The 22993-nt window shown below is 43.5% G+C and overlaps 1 protein-coding gene across 1 annotated transcript in view; it reads left to right on the forward strand.

The window, feature by feature from the left end:
• Positions 1-22993, forward strand: part of LOC121570745 — a 257249-nt gene that overhangs the window by 114612 nt on the left and 119644 nt on the right. The window contains 3 exon segments of the mRNA XM_045221082.1: positions 12968-13248; positions 21363-21696; positions 21819-22118. Coding sequence (XP_045077017.1) covers positions 12968-13248; positions 21363-21696; positions 21819-22118 — 915 coding nt within the window.

Below are 22993 nucleotides of genomic sequence, written 5' to 3' on the forward strand. Positions count from 1 at the left end.
CCAGCAAAGCACCCCCACATCATCACACCTCCTCCTCCTGTAACGATCCCGGCAGTCTGAGTCGGGTCCTGTCTGTGGACTAGTTTTTTCTGCTCGGGATCTCCAGTTTCCCGAGGGTTCTGGAACGCTCCGGGGAGCTCTCTTGATTTCCGCACCTGCATCCCATCAGCAATCTGCACACCTGGTCCTGATCATCACCCTTCTTAGGCTCTGGCCTAACATCCATTCCCTGCCGGATCGTTAGCCATGAACATCACTCGTCCGGAACCTTCATCCAACCTCTGCCTGGTGGTCGGCGGCTGCCGAGCCATGATTGGATCAACCACTGCACCCCCAACAACTAATCAACGCCGCCCGCTCTGTTCCCTGGATTATTCAGCATCACTCTTGAATTTGTAAATAAACACTCACCTTCGTTTCAACTTACCTTGTCCTGGTCTGCTTCTGGGTTCTGGCTTTGTAACTCGTGACAGAACGATCCGGCCAGTAATGAACCCAGCGGACCTGGACTCTGTTCGCCATGCCATTACCCATCAGGAGAAGATGTTGGGCCATCATAGCACGGAGCTACAGGAGATCGCGTTGGCAGTTCGAACCTTTCTACCGGTCTGACGGAGGTCCAGAACCAGCGCAAGTTTCCGGTGGAGGATCCACTACCGGTTTCACCCATCTCGCCTGCCGCGTCTGAAGCGGTGTCCTTCCGTGAGCCCAAGGTTCCGGCGCCGGATAAATATGAGGGGGAGCTGGGAAGATGCCGTTCTTTCCTTATGCAGTGTGGGTTAGTGTTCGATCTACAGCCCTACTCTTATGCCACAGACAAGGCTAGGATAGCCTTTGTGATTGAGTTGCTGCGTGGTCGGGCGCTGGAGTGGGCTTCAGCCGTTTGGGAACGACAAGACCCCTGCATGGCTTCATACCAGGGGTTCACGGCCGAGATGAGGAAGCTCTTCGACCATTCCGTCCGAGGGAGGGACGCAGCTAGGCGCCTGTTTTCGCTCCACCAAGGAACTCGCAGCGTGGCCGACTTCGTGATCGAGTTCAAGACGTTGGCTGTGGAGAGTGGGTGGAATGAGGAGTCTCTGCAAGCGGCCTTTTACCAGGGTCTGTCGGAGCAGCTCAAGGATGAGCTGATCTCCTATCCGAGCCTAGTGACCTGGACAGCTTGGTAGCCTTGTCTATTCGGGTGGATAATCGAGTCCGAGAGCGAAGGAGGGAGAAGCAATGGGGTCCGTCCAGTCGATCAGCTTCTCAGTTCCCAGTCGGGTCGGGTGGTGGACCAGAACACGTCGATCATTCTCCACCACAAAGGATTAGTGGAGAGGTCCTCTCTCCCGATTCTGAACCCATGCAAGTGGGGCGGCACGGGTTAACCAAGGAGGAGCGTCAACATAGACGTAAGACCAACTGCTGCCTCTACTGTGGTAGCTCGGGACATTACATCTCCACTTGTTCCCGGCGGTCGTCAAACTGCCCGGCTCGCTAAAGTTGGGAGGACTTTTAGCGAGCCAGTTTCAACCTCTCAGTACCTCTGTCAGACCCCGTTTCGGCTACCCTTGTGAACAGGAATCAGAGCTTAGCGATTAACGCTTTTATCGATTCAGGTGCCGATGGAAGCTTTCTTGATGCCGAGTTGGTGGAACAGCTGGGGCTTTCCAGGAGCAATTGCCGGAAGCCATTAGGCGACCACTCTGAACGGCAGTAGTCTGGCACGTATCACGATGAGGACTGAACCGGTTAAGATGCTGTTGTCGGGGAATCATTCGGAGATGATTTCATTCTTCATTCTGCCGTCTTCCCATGTTCCTCTGGTCCTTGGATACCCCTGGCTGAAGGAACACAATCCCACGTTCGATTGGGTGACGGGCAAGGTAACGAGTTGGAGCCTTGATTGTCATGCTAACTGTCTCAAGACTGCCTGTCCCCATTCGGTTCCCAGTCAGGTGATTGAGGCTAAACCCCAGATTTGTCCCTGGTTCCCGAGACATATCACGATTTGGGGGAAGTGTTCAGTACGCAGAAGGCTCTGTCACTCCCTCCCCACCGACCATATGATTGTGCCATCAACCTGTTCCCTGGAGCTGTCTACCCCAAGGGAAGGTTATACAGTATCTCCGCCCTGAACGTGAGGCTTTGGAGACCTACATCAAGGAGTCCCTAGCTGCTGGTCTCGTTCGTCCCTCGTCATCACCCCTGGGGGCAGGATTCTTCTTTGTGGGTAAGAAGGATGGCTCTCTTCGACCGTGTATTGATTATCGGGGGTTGAATGACATCACGGTCAAGAACAAGTATCCCCTGCCCTTGATGAGTTCTGCCTTCGACTCCTTACAGGGTGCTACGGTGTTCACCAAGCTAGACCTACGCAATGCGTATCACATGGTCCGGATCAGAGAGGGAGACGAGTGGTTGACGGGTTTCAATACACCGATGGGTCACTTCGAGTATCAGGTGATGCCGTTTGGACTGACCAATGCTCCAGCGGTATTCCAGAGTATGGTGAACGACGTCCTGAGAGATATGATCGGTCTCTTTGTGTTTGTTTACCTGGATGACATTCTGATCTTCTCGAAGGAACCTTCCGACCACGTCCAGCATGTCCGGCAGGTTCTGCAGCGATTGTTGGAGAATCGCCTGTTCGTGAAGGCCGAGAAGTGCGAGTTTCACGCCCACACGACATCCTTTCTCGGGTACATCATCTCCAGGGGAGAGATTAGGATGGACCAGGAGAAGGTTAGAGCGGTTCTGGAATGGGCCCAGCCCGGTGCGAGATTGCAGCTCCAGAGATTTTTGGGGTTTGCGAATTTCTACCGCAGATTCATCCGGGATTACAGCCGTGTGGCCGCTCCGTTAACTGCCTTGACTTCCAGTATCAGGAACTTCAAGTGGAATCCGGAGGCGGATCGAGCGTTTCTGGATTTGAAGAGGCGATTCACCAACGCACCGATTCTCTCTCAACCGGACACGGCCCGTCAGTTCGTGCGTTGAAGTGGACGCGTCTGATGTGGGAGTTGGCGCCATCCTGTCGCAGCGATGCTCCACGGACAGTAAACTCCATCCCTGCGCCTACTACTCGTCGCCTTTCGCCTGCGGAGAGGAATTACGATGTGGGTAACCGGGAGCTTCTCGCGGTGAAACTTGCCTTGGAGGAGTGGCGCCACTGGTTGGAGGGGCGGAGCAACCGTTTATTGTCTGGACTGACCACAAGAATCTTGCTTACGTGCAATCGGCTAGACGTCTCAACTCCCGTCAGGCCAGGTGGTCGTTGTTTTTCGGACGATTCAATTTTTCCCTGACGTTCCGACCTGGATCTAAGAACGGCAAGGTGGACGCCTTGTCTCGGATGTTCTCCAAGACGGAGGAGGGTGGGTCCAAGACCGAGACAATTCTCCCCCGGAACTGCGTCGTGGGAGCTGTTAGGTGGAAGATTGAGGAGGAGGTGATGGCGGCTCTTCGGACGCAGCCCGGTCCCGGTAACGGTCCACCCGGTCGGTTGTTTGTGCCTGAGTCGGTTCGTCCTGCGGTCCTCAAATGGTCCCACGCCAGCAAGATGGCTTGTCACCCTGGCGTGGCTCGGACGATGGCGTTTCTTCGCAGACGTTTTTGGTGGCCTGCCATGGCCGAGGATACTCGGGGTTATGTTGCTGCCTGTCCAGTGTGTGCGCAGAATAAGGGTACCAATCGGCCCAAATCTGGACTACTTCACCCCCTTCCTATTCCCCGGCGACCATGGTCGCATCTGGCCCTGGACTTTGTCACTGGGTTGCCCGCTTCTGAGGGGAACACGGTCGTTCTGACTATCGTGGACAGATTCAGCAAGTTCGCCCACTTTGTGCCAATTGCCAAGCTTCCCTCTGCCTCGGAGACGTCCGAGATCCTGGTTAGGGAGGTTTTCAGGGTCCACGGGTTGCCCAGTGATCTCGTTTCGACCGTGGCCCTCAGTTTACCTCTGCTGTCTGGAAGTCCTTCTGTTTGGCCATTGGAGCTACAGTCAGTCTCACATCTGGTTTTCACCCCCAATCTAATGGTCAGGCGGAGAGAGCCAACCAGAAGATGGAATCCACGCTACGCTGCCTGGCCTCTTCCAACCCCACCTCCTGGGTCTCTCAGTTGCCTTGGGTTGAGTATGCCCACAATACTCTCCCTACATCTGCCACTGGGATGTCTCCCTTCCAGTGCCTGTATGGCTACCAACCTCCCTTGCTCCCTTCTCAGGAGAAGGAGCTCTCAGTGCCTTCTGTTCAGGCCCATATCGTCGTTGCCACCGGACCTGGCATCGGGCCAGAAAGGCACTCCTTAGAGTTTCAGACCGGTATCAGCTCCAGGCGAATCGTCGCCGGATCCCCGCTCCCACCTACACCATCGGAGATAGGGTCTGGTTGGCCACACGGGATCTTCCTTTACGGACTGAGTCTAGGAAGTTGTTACCGGAAGTTCATTGGTCCGTTTGTGGTGGAGAAGGTGATCAACCCGGTGGCAGTTCGACTCAAACTCCCGAGGACGCTCAGAGTCCATCCCACCTTTCATGTCTCCTGCCTCAAGCCTGTTTTCCTCAGTCCTCTGTTGCCTCCTCCGCCTCCTCCTCCTCCTCCTCGGATGATCGGAGGTGGTCCTGCCTACACGGTGCGACGCATCATGGATTCCAGACGGCGGGGCCGGGGTTTCCAGTATCTCGTGGACTGGGAGGGGTATGGTCCTGAAGAGAGGAGTTGGATTCCGCGGCGACAGATCCTAGATGCTGACCTCATCCGTGACTTCTACCGCCTCCATCCTGGCGCTCCGGGAGTCCGCCCGGTGGCGTTCGTCGGAGGGGGGTACTGTAACGATCCCGGCAGTCTGAGTCGGGTCCTGTCTGTGGACTAGTTTTTTCTGCTCGGGATCTCCAGTTTCCCGAGGGTTCTGGAACGCTCGGGGAGCTCTCTTGATTTCCGCACCTGCATCCCATCAGCAATCTGCACACCTGGTCCTGATCATCACCCTTCTTAGGCTCTGGCCTAACATCCATTCCCTGCCGGATCGTTAGCCATGAACATCACTCGTCCGGAACCTTCATCCAACCTCTGCCTGGTGGTCGGCGGCTGCCGAGCCATGATTGGATCAACCACTGCACCCCCAACAACTAATCAACGCCGCCCGCTCTGTTCCCTGGATTATTCAGCATCACTCTTGAATTTGTAAATAAACACTCACCTTCGTTTCAACTTACCTTGTCCTGGTCTGCTTCTGGGTTCTGGCTTTGTAACTCGTGACACCTCCATGCTTTACGGTGGGAAATACACATGTGGAGATCATCCGTTCACCCACACTGCGTCTCACAAAGACACGGCGGTTGGAACCAAAAATCTCAAATTTGGACTCCAGACCAAAGGACACATTTCCACCGGTCTAATGTCCATTGCTCGTATTTCTTGCCCCAAGCAAGTCTCTTCTTCTCATTGGTGTCCTTTAGTAGTGGTTTCTTTGCTGCAAATCGACCAAAAAGGCCTGATTCATGCAATCTGTCACGATCGCCTATGAAGTATGACCAAAGCGCAGCGTTGGGAGTGAACATGATGATTTTAATTTTGAAACACACGACAAAACAAACACGATCCGTGAAGTCCTCAGTGACAACTACTGAACAATGAACAAAAACCCACAACCCCCAACGGAAAACAAACAGATTAAATATGGCTCCCAATCAGAGATAACGAGCCGACAGCTGACACTCGTTACCTCCGATTGGGAGTCACTTGACCAAACACATAGAAATACACCCAAAAGAATGAACAACCCTGGCTCAATATTCAGAGTCCCGGAGCCAGGGCGTTACACAATCTCCTCTGAACAGTTGTTGTTGAGATGTGTCTGTTACTTGAACTCTGTGAAGCATTTATTTGGGCTGCAATTCCTGAGGCTAGTAACACTATTGAACTCTGCAGCAGATGTAACTCTGGGTCTTCCATTCCTGTGGCAGTCCTCATGAGAGCCAGTTTAATCATATCCTTCATGGTTTTTGCGACTGCACTTAAAGAAACTTTCAAAGTTCTTGAAATGTTCCGTATTGACTGACCTTCATGTCCTAAAGTAATGGTGGACTATCATTTCTCTTTGCTTATTTGAGCTGTTCTTTTATTTTAAATGTTTTGATATTTTAATATTTTGATATATTTTGGGGGGAATTTTTTTTTGGGGGTGGGGGTAGATTAGCTCAATATTGCAGATAGATTGAAACTTATATCAATGTAATTGTCTGCATCACTTCCAATCCCCCATGTTTTTAATATATACAGTGGGGAGAACAAGTATTTGATACACTGCCGATTTTGCAGGTTTTCCTACTTACAAAGCATGTAGAGGTCTGTAATTTTTATAATAGGTACACTTCAACTGTGAGAGACGGAATCTAAAACAAAAATCCAGAAAATCACATTGTTTGATTTTTAAGTAATTAATTTGCATTTTTTTGCATGACATAAGTATTTGATACATCAGAAAAGCAGAACTTAATATTTGGTACAGAAACCTTTTTTTTTGCAATTACAGAGATCATACGTTTCCTGTAGGTCTTGACCAGGTTTGCACACACTGCAGCAGGGATTTTGGCCCACTCCTCCATACAAACCTTCTCCAGATTCTTCAGATTTTGGGGCTGTCGCTGGGCAATACGGACTTTCAGCTCCCTCCAAAGATGTTCTATTGGGTTCAGGTCTGGAGACTGGCTAGGCCACTCCAGGACCTTGAGATGCTTCTTACGGAGCCACTCCTTAGTTGCCCTGGCTGTGTGTTTCGGGTCGTTGTCATGCTGGAAGACCCAGCCACGACCCATCTTCAATGCTCGTACTGAGGGAAGGAAGTTGTTGGCCAAGATCTGGTTTGGTTTGATCTCCAGCACTATTCAACATTATTCTCTCAGAATAATACTTATTGTATTATATGTGGCAGAGATGAGGGCCAGTCTCTTATTACAGTAAATAATACTTCCTTCATGGTGTGACTTCAGACTTTCACTAGATGGTAGTGTTTAACTGCTTATCAAGAGCTGCTGTCCTGAAGATCCCTAATCTAAGTGCAAAGGAACGGTCAATAAAGTTCCCAGCTGCGCCTGAATCAACTAGCGCCTTATGCTGGGAATGTGGGGAAAACTCAGGAAATTCTATACCAACATACATGTGCGCAGCAGGGAGCTCTGGGGAAGTCAGGTGCCTACTCACCTGAGATGGTCCACCAGTGACCTGCCTGCTGCCTCGACTCCCTGGGGAACCTCCCCAACACCGACCAGCAGTGTGCCCTCTGCGGCCACACTTGGTGCAGGAAACGCCCCACCCTCCGGTCACCCTAGGAGCAGCACCTCCGAGCTCCATAGGGTTAGGGTCGGAGGTGCTGGGGGATGGAATGGACGGACCCTGATCCGGACATCCACGGGTGGCCAACAGGTTATCCAGCCATATAGATAGATCCACCAGCTGGTCGAGGGTAAGGGTGGTGTCCCTGCATGTCAGCTCCTGACGAACGTCCTCACGTAGACTACACCGGTAATGGTCGATCAGGGCCCTCTCATTCCATCCCGAGCTGGCCGAGGAGGTCCGGAAGTCCAGTGCGAAGTCCTGTGCGCTCCTCCTCCCCTGTCTGAGGTGGAACAAGCGTTTCCCCGCCGCTCTCCCCTCCGGTGGATGATCAAAGACCGCCCGGAAGCGGCGGGTGAAATCCTCATAGCGGACCAATGCTGCGTCTATTCCTCCCCATTCGGCGTTGGCCCACTCAAGCGCTCTCCCCGACAGACAGGAGATGAGGGCGGACACGCTCTCGTATCCCGAGGGAGCCGGGTGGATGGTCGCCAGGTAGAGCTCCACCTGGAGCAGGAACCCCTGGCACTCGGCAGCCGTCCCATTATATGCCCTCGGGAGCGAGAGCCGAATCCCACTGGGTCCAGATGCCATTTTTTCATTTACATTCGGTTTATAATATCTGAGCAGATCAACTCTACTGGTTAAATACACATTTCCAAGGTAAACATAAGATAATTCATTGAATCAGAGAGATTTGTGATGACTCCAGGGAAATATGACAGGTCCCTGATGGATGTCTCTGGTGTGTGGAGAGGTTTTTGTGTGGGTGTGTGTCATCGTGATAACTACGGGGGCACAGTGTTACACACCATAACAAAACCCACTGTGGTGGAAAATGGTTACCTACTTCATCTCATTCGCAATTACAAGAGAAAAAATGTAAACAGCTACTCCAATTATTGGATTCTGACAACAGAATGTATTTGTTTTAAATTTAAAAAACAGCATTTGTAAATTTAAATAAGAACTTAAAATGAACGTAATTACTGTGTATAAAACTGTCCTCAGCAAGGTTCTTTAATCATTGTCATGGTCAAAATGCCTGACAGAGCAAAAGCTGAAAGCACAAACTAATCAAAGAGTTATTAATAAGTAGTAAAACATAATTTGACATACTATTCATCAGATCAAAATCAATAGATCATGTTATGGTTGTTGTGAGAAGTTGCACATGTTTATTCCAGCTTTGGCCCTGCACAGAGTGGTGGGGAGGTTTTTGTACAGGGTTGAACCACTGTGCCATATAGCGGGTCACAATGATACAGTCCATGACAAAAACCTACCACCTCTACCAAGCACAGAGTGTGAGAGTGCTGACACAAAAGGCATACAGGCATATACATTCTGATTGTCTATAGGCAGCTAACCTAAACGGGCTTGTACATTTCTACACATTATCAACTCAAACAAATGTCCATACTCTTTAGGCCTGCTTCAGAGAAAGAAATCTCATCATTTAAAACTTTAAAACAGACATACACTGGGGAACAACTATTTTCTGTACACTGTAAATCATGTGATCTAAAAATGAGGTTGAATTGAACTTCCATGGTGGTTGTAAATGACACAGGATTGGAAAAGACATGGTCCACATGGAGACATGGGAGGTATCAGTGAGTTTTACTGAGAGGATATTGCGGCTGTATGTGACATATGTTTTTGTAATGGCGTGAGTCACTGTGTATGGGAGTGGCCACAGTGATAAAGTTCAATACAAAAACCTCTCCATAGACATGAGGGTTGACAAGATTGTACTGTGTACACACTGACTTCACTCTGGACCCATATGGGAGAGCATTTCACTGCTATGAATTTGAATTGTCTGCATTCACCTAGCAGATCAAATAATATAATACCAGGAGCAGAAATACAAGCTCTTGTCTCTGACATTCTTCTTAGATGTTGATGGGGGTTTTTCATAGTGATTCCTACCGTGATGTTTTTAGCCAAATTGTTGAATGACAATCATGTTTCTTTTTCAAACATGCCTGTCTATATAAATATATAGTGTAGCACCCTTTAAATGTGGTCTATCCTGACATCCTATAGTCCCATGTAGCTCAGTTAGTAGAGCATGGCATTTGCAACACCAGGGTTGTGAGTTCGTTTCCCACGGGGGACCAGTATGAAGAAGAAAAAAAAATAATGCACTAAGTGGATCTGGATAAGAGCGTCTGCTAAATGACTAAAATCTAAATTTAAGATGTAACAATAATGGTAATCACGTTGTCCAGACATTTAGCTTTATTTACAGGAGGTATCGAATACCAAGTCTCCTATTATAGTCATATCAAATACTGCCTTAGTCCAAGGAGTATTCTTTCTACTGTAACATAATTTAGAAACATTCTATGTCGCCAACTACTGATATACAGGTATAGCAATGTCAAGCGCTCCATCTGATGTTAGTTGATAGGCTACATGAATGATTGATGAGACGTTTTTATGTTTCCTCCATAAAGACGTTGAGACCATATTGTTCCTAATCAATTGTTGGGATACAATGAGTGTACAGAACACAACAGATGCTTCCTTTTGATATTGAGAGAAAAGGGATCACTGTCTAATGTTTCACACAGCCGCCTTCACTACAGTGTAAATTCCCTAGTCTAGACAGGAGAGGGGTTTTTGTACAGGGATGTATGACAGTGCAGTATAACGGCCACAGTGATACAGCCCATGTCAAAAACCCTTCCCCATCTCTAACACTGATGCTGGGCTTAGAGTGTGTGTTAGGGCAGAAACTAGGTGAAGAGTGTAGTGTGTGTTTCTCATACGTTTGGTTCACCATAGGTCGTTTAATTTTTAATTCTACTGTTTTACCAACATATTTATCATCTGTTAATTAAGGAGAAACATTTATCGATGAGAATTGGACATACAGTTGGTATGAAGTGAGAAAACAGTTTATGCCTAAACATGATCTAGAATTCTATTATGATAGATTTTTTCAAGTTGATTGTTAATGAAAGGTTATTGGGAAAAACCATGGTGCCAATGTTGGAGATAAAATAACAAATAGTTTTATTGAGGGAGTCACTACGTGGCATGAGTTTTTGTACTGGCATGTATCACTGTGTACACTGGGAGCCACAATGATATACACCAGTACAAAAACCTCAGCACAAGTGGTTACCTCACCCGACTCTGTATTAAGTGACGGATCATACTGGAATATTCTGAATACGCCTTATATGAATTCTGGATATAATGAATATGGGCTATGTTGAATATAACCGTTTCTTGTCATATAGTTTGTTTTAGATTTTTTTTTTAAGTTTCAGAAACTCTATTTGCACTTAAAAAGCATTGGAAAGCACTGAAACCATCACAGAGTTTTTTCATATCCCCTTTTTCCAATATTATGTTCATACTCTTAAGCTAGCTGGTCTCATGCTTTTCCTTTTTGTGTAATATTTTGACCAACCATTGAATTCTGGCTGAACTTAAAAATTCTCGTATCCCCTTTTTTTATATTATGTTCATAATTTTAAACTAGCTGGTCTCCAGCTTTTTCCATCATATAACAACCAAATTATTGTTTTTGAGATAAATGATGCCATTATGTAGCTAGAGAGTCCACACGCCTGGCCCACCAATGAACTCAGTCCCTGATGACATCCGGCAGATAATGCAGCCTGAGGACTTGAGTTGGATATGCTTTTACTACATGCCATACAGCTCTGGAACTAGAAAAGTTATGTGGCACCACAATGTTGTCTAAACAAATGTCACAAAGTGACAACATGTCCTCCCCTCCCTCAGCCCACATTATTAGTCAACACACTACACAATATTTGCCATTTCATGTTTGACCAACATTTAGAAGTGCTAGGTATAAGCAAAAAATGTATTTTCCCTGCAGTGATGTAGTTAAGTCACTAATCCTTAACTTCATGCAACATTTCCTTTTTGATCGAATGTGCATCTCCCCAGGGAAGGAGCCAACCTTCAAAATGCCACAAAATAAAGTTTATGAAGCATTAAGTTTGAAATGAATTGGGTTTTTAGTTTAGGGGCCGATTAACAATTATCACTGTGGTTACTATTTTGACTACTGGGGGAAAAGGACCCAAGTCACGGTAACTTCTGGTAAGTAGCCTTAACATTCAGACCTGAAAAAGTGATTTTATTGTTGATGTATAACTAGTGACTATTCAGGTTATTTTATTACTTTTAATGATTTTGTACTAAGTATTGGTCAGACCATTCACTGTGACAACTACTTTGACTACTGGGGGAAAGGGACCATGGTGACCGTGTCCACAGGTAAAAATAAAAGCCGATTCTGTTTATTTTTGCATTATTATTGAGGTTGGACTTTGATTAAAAAGTCCCTCTCTGCTAAAGGCTTGAAATATTTATTTCTGGTGTTTACTTGTGGTAGTTTTTGTGCGTTGCACGAATTGAAAGATTGCACTGTGACAATGCTTTTGACTACTGGGGAAAAGACACAATGGTTACCGTTTCATCAGGTAAGAAAATGGTTATGATTTCATCAAATGTGTCAGTGACTTTTCAAAAAGTCTAATAGATCTAGATTCTTTAAACTCGATTCTAGGCTTAATTTGGTCAATTTGCTAAATTGAATTGTGGATCAATAACAGTAACGGTATGTCTACGCTACAACAAAGGCATATTCACAATCTGGACAAAAACAACTGAAAATCATTGATGTGATTTGAAGACAAAACCTTTAAAAAGTGTAATATAGACTATATTAAATATCTAAATACATTGGTGCAGGTTTTTGTGCTTAGCCTGTATTGGTTGTTTGCACTGTGACTATGCTTTTGACTACTGGGGAAAAGGGACAACGGTTACAGTTTCATCAGGTAAGACTCTCAAATGAAAATGTTGTAGTCTTGTTGAAGTCGTTTATATTTTTCTGCTTTAGGTTATTAAATAGTTTGTTACTTACAAATAGCCTAACATTACAGTAAACATAAATATCAGAGTGTCCAAAACAATAGCATTCCTTTTGCGCTCTTTGGTTGGGAATAAGAGGGTATAGAGCCTGGGGAGAATGCGTTTTTATACCACTAGCTAAGTTCATTGAACACTGTGCTACGGTGCTTTCGACTACTGGGGTCAGGGTACAACGGTAACCGTTTCAACAGGTAAGAATCACATTTTGTTCAATGGCAAGGCATTGTTTAGATTGGATACTGATCTCTTAAATATAAGGATACATATTTAATCAATCAAAAAAGTATATACAGTCCTACCTACCTGCCTTATATCAGTTCTGTACAGGCATTTCTGATAACACATTTGATACAGTTTGGGGATAAATAATATCCTATCCTAACACATTCATAGTCTCTTAATAAATCACATATTAGGCCAACTAATTAATGCTAAATAACGTTAAGACAAAATAAAATATTAGGATTGTACAATGGAATAGGTCCTTAGAACTGTTATTTGTTTTATTTGGTCAATGTTTTGTTATGTATTATTTGTATTTATTATTTTCATAATGTAGCTTATATTCTTGAAGGCTACAAGGGTTGCCATAGACTAGTAGTCTACCATGCATTAATCGTATTGATTAGGCCTAAATGTCATCCCCAATATTGAGAGGGGAAACAAAAGTTTGATGGACTTTATGGACTATTTGTAACTCGTAATTTCTCTTACAGCCTCCCCAACTGCCCCGACCCTGTACCCTCTGATGCAATGTGGCTCCGGGGCCGGAGATATGCTGACTCTAGGTTGTATTGCCACCGGCTTTACGCCTGTCTCCCTCACCTTCAAATGGAAGGACACCGACGAGAGTGCCTTGACTGACTTTGTCCAGTACCCGGTTGTCCAGACCGGTGAAAAGTACATGGGAGTCAGTCAGCTCATCGTAAAGAGATCAGACTGGGATGAGAAGAAGACTTTCAAATGTGCCGTGGAACATTCAGCTGGCTCAAAGGAAGTGAAAATAGAGGGAAATCATATTACATGTAAGTCTTATTTATAAATTGACTGATCAATTTATTTAGTAATAAATATAATAATACAGTATTAGGTTTGGGTAATTTATTGTTATCTATATTCATCTACACGTATTAGGATAGTAAAAACATATGATGATCGATTCGCATATTATTACATTCAATAACAAACCCATTTTTAAATATTATTTGTTTACATTGTTTAAGTCAAAAAATAAATATCAACGCTGATAAGCTTATGAAGTATGGATGATTTGCAAATGGTTTAGTTGTATAATTCCATTGCTGCTATTTGAAATTACAATGGACTACTACTGTAAAATAGGCTGCTTGTTTAAAGCATATCGTGTATAATAAAGCGTGTATAAATTGATTAAGTCTTATTCATTTCGACCAAGAAAAATAATATAAAGCTATTCACCTATATTATCAGTTTTTGTTCATGTTTTTTCGGTCAATCATACTTAGGACTACTTCACTTGACATGTTGGTTTCTTGGACCAATGAATCCATCTTTAGAGTCTACTTCAGAAAACTCTGTACCTTAGTAGGCCTAGCCATACAGTAAAACACCTTGTCTGATGAGATACCTGATGCATGTTTAAAGTAACAAATGTGTTATAGGATGAATAGAAGTGGCTAACAACAAATGCCTGATTAGGCCTACATCTTAAGATAGTTGATGACCACTTGAAGAGCTTTGCAGAGCTGATAATTGCTCGCTGGAACATTTGTGTCACTGTCACCAGCTATAAAACAAGCCATTTAGGTATGAGTCTGATTGTGGTGTAGGTGATAGGACTAGGATGAGGGTTGGAACGGCGGTAACTTGCCCATGCATTTGAGTCATTGGGTAATTAAGCCATGTCTCCCCAGCACAAAGTTTTGAGCCCTGATTGCTTTCCTTCGCCTGCATAATACTTTTATGTCCACAGTCTTAACTGCTTGATCACTTCAATAATTGAACCATATTTGTATTGTGGCAGTGTATTGCCCTTACTTGCCCTGGGACTACAGGTGCAGATTCGCTTGTGGCTAACCCCGCTACTTTTGCATGGATGTTGCATTATTGTAATATTGATGTTGATTAATGTGCACTGTCCCCTATAAATAAATAAATATAGGCCTACACATTGATTGGTTGACAGATTTAAGACATAATACATTCATAAGCAATTGACACAATTCAAGTCAATTTATGGACAGAGCTTTGACCTTTCCATCTCCACCACTGCAACACTCCAGAAATACACACACAGTAGAGCAAGCACAGTAGAACAGCAAAACAGGTTATGAAAGTGCATAGTTTAAAAGTTGGTAGGAGTATTGTGCATGAAAATTGCGGGACATGATTCCCACAGGGGCCCTGCAATAACACCAATTGATTGTACACATAGAAGCCATATTAACACTTTTCCATTCTAGCATACTTGTTCCTCTCTCAGCATCTGCATATGTCTGTTAACATGTATATGAAGAGTTTATTTCTAAAACACTAGATCCACAAATTTTTCCACATTTGTGTTTTTTTTACCCGAAATGATTTCTTATGGCTACCTTCATGTGTAAAATATTACTGTTTTCAGTTTTTTTCTTTAGCAATTTTAGGTGTGTAGTAAAACTAGTTTGCAAAACGCTATATATCCATTGTTTAGCTGGAATGGAAGGTTCTTATATTGTTAATATGACAGATATGTGATTGTCTCACCTAGCTATCTTAAGATGAATGCACCAATTATAAGCCACTCTGGATAAGAGAATCTGCTAAATGACTAAAATGTTAAATGTAAATGTTTTACATGCAGATCTCATATTACTGTATTGATTCATTTATTTTTATTTTTATTAAAAATTTAATTATTTGTTACATTTGACTGTGTAAAACCTAGCAGTACTACTTATTTCTCTGAGAGTGGGGCTGATATATAGCGTTTTGCAAAAAAAAAACATTTTTGTCTCTAAAATGAACCCATTAAATGATAGATCTCAAACAAACACGTCTGTAATTGCACAGCCCCAATCCATTATTACATGGTGAAAAAACACACCAATCTCATTAATTAGTTCTTTAAACAATAACGTCTCATTTACCAACATTTCAGAAAATGGATATGTAGCGTTTTGGAAAGAAACTCTTCATATGTTTTGTTCATCAGCTTCTGCGTTCATATATATGTATGTTTGTTTTTCAGGTGCGCCTCAGCCCGTCTTCCCGTCTTTTTATGTAATGACCCCCTCAAAAGAGGAAATGCAAGACAATCAAACAGCTTCCTTTGCCTGCTTAGCAAGGGACTTTTCACCCAAAGATCATGATATTACATGGCTGAAGAACAATAAGCCAATAGCCAAGGGGGTGACAAACTTCTGTCAGGATGAAAAGAAGGGAGAACAGAACACCTTGTACAGCGCAACCAGCTTCTTGAGCGTCGGCGAGACTGAGTGGACAGATGGGTCAGAGTATACCTGCCGCTTTTTGCACACATCTGGAAACCAGACCAAGACTGTGAAGTACTCCTCTGGTGAGTAAAATCCATCAAAATGTCCCCTCTTGGTAGCTATGATACACACTAAAACAGTGCTCAGAGAAGGTTCTGTTCAACATGCATTATTTCTTTCATTAACTTCAAACACTCTTTTGGTATCAGGTATTGTCCAGGGACAGCACTGTATCAGCTGGTCTCAGTTTTATATAGTTTGGCATATATAACTGCTAGTTTACATTTTGCTAAACTACTGACCATGAGAAATACCCCATGAATAGAAACAATAATAAAAACAGAATGTATTTATTTTAGTGTTGATAGGGGGATGATGCATTGAATTACAAATGTTTTAAACCTTTTCCTTGTGTCCTCTTACAATAGGTGCAGTATGTGACACTCATGTGGAATTCCAATTCATTGAGCCAACTCCAGAAAACCTCTTCTTAGATAAAAAGGTCCCCCTTGAGTGCAGGGTCACTTCAAAGCAAGCAGGCTTCCAGACCATCAAATGGATGACTGAGGATAAGAAACTCCTCTATCAAGAATATGACGAACGTGAGGGACGTTCAATCACTGCCAAGATTCTAATCAGTTATGAGGAGTGGCGTAATGGGACAACATTCATCTGTAGTGTGGAGCACAAAGATCTTCCATCTCCAGAAGAGGAATCATACCGAAGGCAGAATGGTGAGGCACCCCATTTTAAATTCAAATTAAATTACTGTATAATAAGATACATTTTTATTTATTTTATTTTTTAATTGACATACTTGTGTAATGTTTGTGTTTTAAAACTAGTCATGTTTCTAGGTGATGGTGTAGTTTCTGAATCACATAGTGGTTGTGATTAGCCTTTGGTGTTAAGTACAATATATTCCAAAGATCTTCCATTTGGTTAAATAGATAACGTATGACAGCACATGTTTTTACATCATAGCCCCCTTTTACCTATTTTCTCCCCTTAACACTCATCATGCGATGATTTTGCACACATTTGAAAAGTTGCGCAATTGCAGATGGCTCATTGCCACTCCTTAACTATAGGATAACCCAATCAGCACAACGTGTCGCTCCAAGACTTTTGAACAGATATCTTACTGAGCTTTGACAGAAGGCATAACTGTTCTCTTGTGCTTCTAGGTGAAATGGAAAAGCGTCCATCTGTGTTTATTCTGGCTCCTACAGAAGAAACTAGCAGTGGTATGGTGACCCTGACTTGCTACGTCAAGGACTTCTACCCCAAAGCGGTTTTAGTTGCTTGGCTTGTTAACGATGAACTTGTCACAATGGATTCAACAAAGTACCAATACAACACCACTAGTGCTATTGAGACAGGAAGGACATATTACTCAGTATATGGTCAGCTCACCATGGGCAGGGATGATTGGATGGTGGATGGTGAGGTGTATAGCTGCGTAGTGTACCATGAAACCATTCCGAAGTCCACAAAAATGCTTGTCAGAACCCATGACAGAACCTCAAACAAACCCAACATAGTCAACCTCAGCTTGAATGTCCCTCAGTGCAAGGCCCAGTAGAGGATGTGTTGCCTTGTGTTTTGTTGCTATGTGTTGCCCCTATATGGTTGTTTGTGTTTGTGTTTGTGTTTGTCACATGACATGATGTGTGTCTTTTAAGTGCAGAATCAAAATCCAAATAAAAAGATTGAATCAATAAACGTGTTAATGTATGTCCTGTGCAGTTCCTACTCATGTCTGTCCCGTCCCCCCACTTTTGTGCAAAGCAGATGGTTAGTTAGAGCTTCAGTATCTCTCTTTGGGGGAAATGTCATCTCTCACACTAGTAGAACTAACGGTAAAGAGACAATACAAGTCAGGCATAGTCTTAATGCATTACATTTACAATGAGGTCATGATTATCATGCAATATAAGTATATCTGGAATACAGTAATGGTGGACACTGAATAATGTAATAGTATAAAGCTTATTTTGCACACCTAGCTGTAGTCTAGTACGCAATAGATAAGTGATATCCACTCACATTCTTAAAATGTTACCCTGATGACAGGAATGAGCTATGGAAGTGTAGCGTTAGCATTAGCAACACAGTTGACTGCTGATTCAGATATTCTCCTCGTGTCTATGGTGTAATCAGATGTAGTGCATTGAACTTGTTCAGGTGTTCCTGTCTTCTTGTTGTTTGGCTTTGTGTGCTTCTGTTCCCACTACTGTGTCTCACCTGTAGAAATGCTATATGTATCTTCTATTGATTCAAATTCTACCACCATGGGTTTGGAGACAGATGAGATATGATTAGGGTTCGTTCACAAGAAGCAAGCCAAGCCAAGAAGATGTTCGAAGTTCCCATTGATCGGCAAGTGTGTCGTTTGGCCAAAGCAAGTTAGGGTCACCTTCACTGCTGGTTTGATATCCTCACGTTTTAGATTTTAAATGTGTTGCATGCTTTCAGTTATAACTTAGTCATTGGAGGTGAGGCATGCACAAGTCCAATAAATACACAATGCATGCTTTAGATTTCTTTCTCACATCCTACCAAATATCACAGTATTATCTGAAACACAACTATGATTGATACCGGAGACAGCTGTACTATGCAAGGTTTCCGATAAAACAGTTAAAAGTATGCCAATTCCAAAATCACCCCCTAGCCCCAAACCTATAACACTCCTTGAAAGCCCCTTAGCTCTCACTTGTACATGAAGGCTACATGCAATACAGTGAATACGCCCCCTAGGTAACAATATGAATGGAGCTATGGAGAAACTATTATTAAAACTAAGATCTATAACACATTTTTTAGGAGCCATCAAGAAGTGTCCAGAAGTTGGGGCTTAGGATTGGGTTTGGGACTGGGCACCAGAGTAAAGAGTGACAGTCTTGACTGCCTACTGACACTGTTCTCATATCCACATGCAGAGTGTCTCGTGTTGACTGACTGTCCATGCAGCAACACCATGGAAACTGACAGGGACAGCATGGGGAAAACAGCCTTCACCTTTATCATACTCTTCCTCATCACTCTGCTGTATGGCGTTGGAGCAACTGCCATCAAGGTAATGCCTTGTTGGGGACGTGGGGTTTTGACTAAATGGGATAAGCTATGTCAGATTTGACTTTTTGTAGCAGGTTAGGGGAACTTACGCAGCAGGTTAGGAGAATTAGCATAGCAGGTTAGGAGAATTAGGTTAAGGAAAGGAAAGAGATTAGGGTTAGCTAAAATGCAAAAAAAAACATTTGAAGTTAATCTGACAAAAGCAGTATCCCTTCTAGCCATGACCGGAGTGTGGGAAGGGTAGTGTGAAAGGAAGACATTTTGTTTTTGAAAGTGCCATAGTCTGTGTGGTTGGATTGTTATGTTTATGTATGACTCCACATTCAAACATACAATCCATTTATAAGTGGTAGAACTTTCAGTAACAACGTGAACAGATTCCAGCAAGATAAGAATGTATACATTCATTCCTTGATGCAATTCTCTGCAAGAGGCATAATATTGAGAGGGAATACAGTAATAAGCTAAATATACTATATATAACTTACATTATAACTATATTATTTTATAGGCCATATTTTTGAAGTGTCATGTAATAAAAATGTATAATTGCATTTAAATAGATGTCACAATTATTGTAAGTAATTTCAGTGAACAAATGTTTGCTTCTTATTTCAGGTGAAATGAAGAAACTGTGTTTGAAGTATTTGAAAAACGTATAACTTTTCATACTTCCATTTATTTTATCCATACATATATTGTAACTGTTTTCCTGCTTGTCTTCGTTGTTGCTTTGGTTTGAATAGTTCAACTGTAGAGGTTAGATTTGTAAATATTTCATGGTGCCTTTTTACCCTATTAAGATAATAAAAGTTGAACTGAAGTAAACTACAGTGTATTGTTCTTCCTTTACCATTGCTCCATCCATTACCTTCTACCCCCAAGCCATAAGACTGCTAAACAGTTCATCAAATGGCTACCCAGACTATTTGTATTGACCCCCTTTTTACGCTGCTGGTACTCACTGTTTATTATCTATGCATAGTCAGTCACTTTACCCCTACCTACATGTACATATTACCTCAATTTGTACATGATTTATTGTCTTACTATAAAAACAATTCTGCATTGTTGGTTAAGGGCTTGTAAGTAAGCATTTCACGGTAAGGTCTACAATCAAATCAAATCAAATCAAATCAAATTTTATTGGTCACATGCGCCGAATACAACAGGTGCAGACATTACAGTGAAATGCTTACTTACAGCCCTTAACCAACAGTGCATTTATTTTAAACAAAAAAAGTAAGAATAAAACAATAACAAAAAAAGTGTTGAGAAAAAAAGAGCAGAAGTAAAATAAAGTGACAGTAGGGAGGCTATATATACAGTAAAATAAAGTGACAGTAGGGAGGCTATATATACAGGGGGGTACCGTTGCAGAGTCAATGTGCGGGGGCACCGGCTAGTTGAGGTAGTTGAGGTAATATGTACATGTGGGTAGAGTTAAAGTGACTATGCATAAATACTTAACAGAGTAGCAGCAGCGTAAAAAGGATGGGGTGGGGGGGCAGTGCAAATAGTCCGGGTAGCCATGATTAGCTGTTCAGGAGTCTTATGGCTTGGGGGTAGAAGCTGTTGAGAAGTCTTTTGGACCTAGACTTGGCACTCCGGTACCGCTTGCCGTGCGGTAGCAGAGAGAACAGTCTATGACTAGGGTGGCTGGAGTCTTTGACAATTTTGAGGGCCTTCCTCTGACACCGCCTGGTATAGAGGTCCTGGATGGCAGGGAGCTTTGCCCCAGTGATGTACACCTGTAGTAGATACAAATTTGATTTGATTTGAGAAATACAATGCAGCTAAAAGGTTGTATTATAATGTTTAATAAATATTGAAGAAACACATTTTTTTATTTACGGTTTAATTAGTATACTTGTTGTTTAAAAGTTATTTTAGAACTGTGTGGCTGTTGTGATGTGTGGATGAATCTACAGTAACTAATCTGCATTTTATTTTTGCTGGATGCTGCGTACTGGGTTCTGCATGAACACATCTGGAATCAGTGGGCCTTGCTACACTTGGTATGCAAACTATTCTGAAATAGCTTGATGGGTTGTCAAGAAAACAAAAATGTAACACCAAGTGGTAAGAAGTTACATAACAGAAGTAGAGAAGAGAACTCTTATGTAAATAGCTCGGAAACATGCAAAAGGTAACTGATTTCCTTAAGCAGTACCAGACCTCACACCTGGCTTCTGATACACACGGTTGCTCAGCACCATTATTCACTTCTGTTTTTTTGGATGCTTTTTTGGAACCAGGGTGTTTCCCCACGCTTCTGCCTGCTGCATTCCCTGTTCGCTGAGGCCTGTTCTGCTCTAACACCTGCGTTTCACAACCCTCCAACACCACATCTGACCACTACCACTACCAGCTCTCAGGGCCCAGCCACCCAGCTACTTAATAGTTCCATAGCGCCATCTAGAATATGTTAAAATTCATTACACTGAGCCCAGGCCTGGATTTAATAGATTGGGTTACTTAAAACTGCAGAAACAAAGGTATGAAGAATTTGATTCAAAGTTTACAATCTGACTTTGGTTTACAATTGTACTCCTCCTTCCACCTTGTATTAGTGCAGCGGGTCATTCCTCCAAAAATCACCCTAAATCCTCTCTGGGAGGAAGTGGAGGGAGGATTGAAGGTGGAACTCCTCTGCATCCTGAGTGGGTTCTACCCCGACGAGCTGAGTGTGGAGTGGCTGCTGGATGGCAAGGCTCTGACCAACTCTCCAGTCCAGCGGAAGCTGCAGAGTGTAGAAGGTGAGGAGAAAACTTTCAGCCTGAGCAGCCAGCTGGAGCTGGACCGGAGCCAATGGACTCAAGGGTCAGACGTCACATGCAAGGCCAACCACAATGCAGCACAAGGACCACCTCCAGGACCACCAGTCTCTAGGACCACCAGCATTTGCTCAGGTGGGTTTCAGTGACAGCACCGTGTATTGGGCCAGAGGATGGGTATAGAAAAGTGTACAATCGAAAGACATAGTAACAATCCAAATCAAGTCTTGTGACATCTCCATTTGTTTTCCGCACAGCGTTTCCCTCGTCTACTCCATCCATCCACCTGGAGACCCCCAGATTCAGGACAGTGATGACACAGACTGAGGTAACAGCTACATGTGTGGTCCACTCTGCGTATGATGCCAAAGTGACCTGGCTTCTGGATGGAAAAGACCCAACCTGCAGGACCCCAGTGAACCAGGCCAGCAGCACAACTCAGAGTATCAGCAGTAACCTGACTCTTCCCTCAAGCCAATGGAAAACCCTGAACACAATAACATGCAGAGCTGAACATCGCTGCTTCAAACTCACACAGAAGACCAGTAATGTTAAAGGTTAGAATGGAACTTTGTGATCATATACACTACTGTTCAAAAGTTTGGGTCACTTAGAAATGTCCTTGTTTTCCATGAAAACATACATGAAATTAGTTTGAATAGGAAATATAGCAAAATGAATAGGAAATGTAGTCATTGAAATAATAATTGTGTCCTTCAAACTTTGCTTTCATCAAATAATCCTCCATTTGCTGCAATTACAGCCTTGCAGACCTTTGGCATTCTAGTTGTCAAATTGTTGAGGTAATCCGAAGAGATTTCACCCCAAGCTTCCTGAAGCACCTCCCACAAGTTGGATTGGCTTGATGGACACTTTTTATGTACCATACCGTCAAGCTGCTCCCACAACAGCTCAATAGGGTTGAGATCCGGTGACTGTGCTGGCCACTCCACTATAGACAGAATACCAGCTGACTGCTTCTTCCCTAAATAGTTCTTGCATAGTTTGGAGTTGTGCTTTGGGTCATTGTCCTGTTGTAGGAGGAAATTGGCTCCAATCAAGTGCCGTCCACAGGGTATGGCATGGCATGGCAAAATGGAGTGATAGCCTTCCTTCTTCAAGATCCCTTTTAACCTGTACAAATCTCCCACTTTACCACCACCAAAGCACCCCCAGACCATCACATTGCCTCCACCATGCTTGACAGATGGCATCGAGCACTCCTCCATTATCTTTTCATTTGGTCTGCGTCTCACAAATGTTCTTCTTTGTGATCCGAACACCTCAAACTTCGATTCGTCTGTTCATAACACTTTTTTCCAATCTTCCTCTGTCCAGTATCTGTGTTCTTTTGACCATCTTAATATTTTCTTTTTATAGGCCAGTCTGAGATATGGCTTTTTCTTTGCAACTCTGCCTAGAAGGTCAGCAT

This window comes from Coregonus clupeaformis, chromosome 7 (assembly GCF_020615455.1).
Source record: "Coregonus clupeaformis isolate EN_2021a chromosome 7, ASM2061545v1, whole genome shotgun sequence".
NCBI lineage: Eukaryota > Metazoa > Chordata > Actinopteri > Salmoniformes > Salmonidae > Coregonus > Coregonus clupeaformis.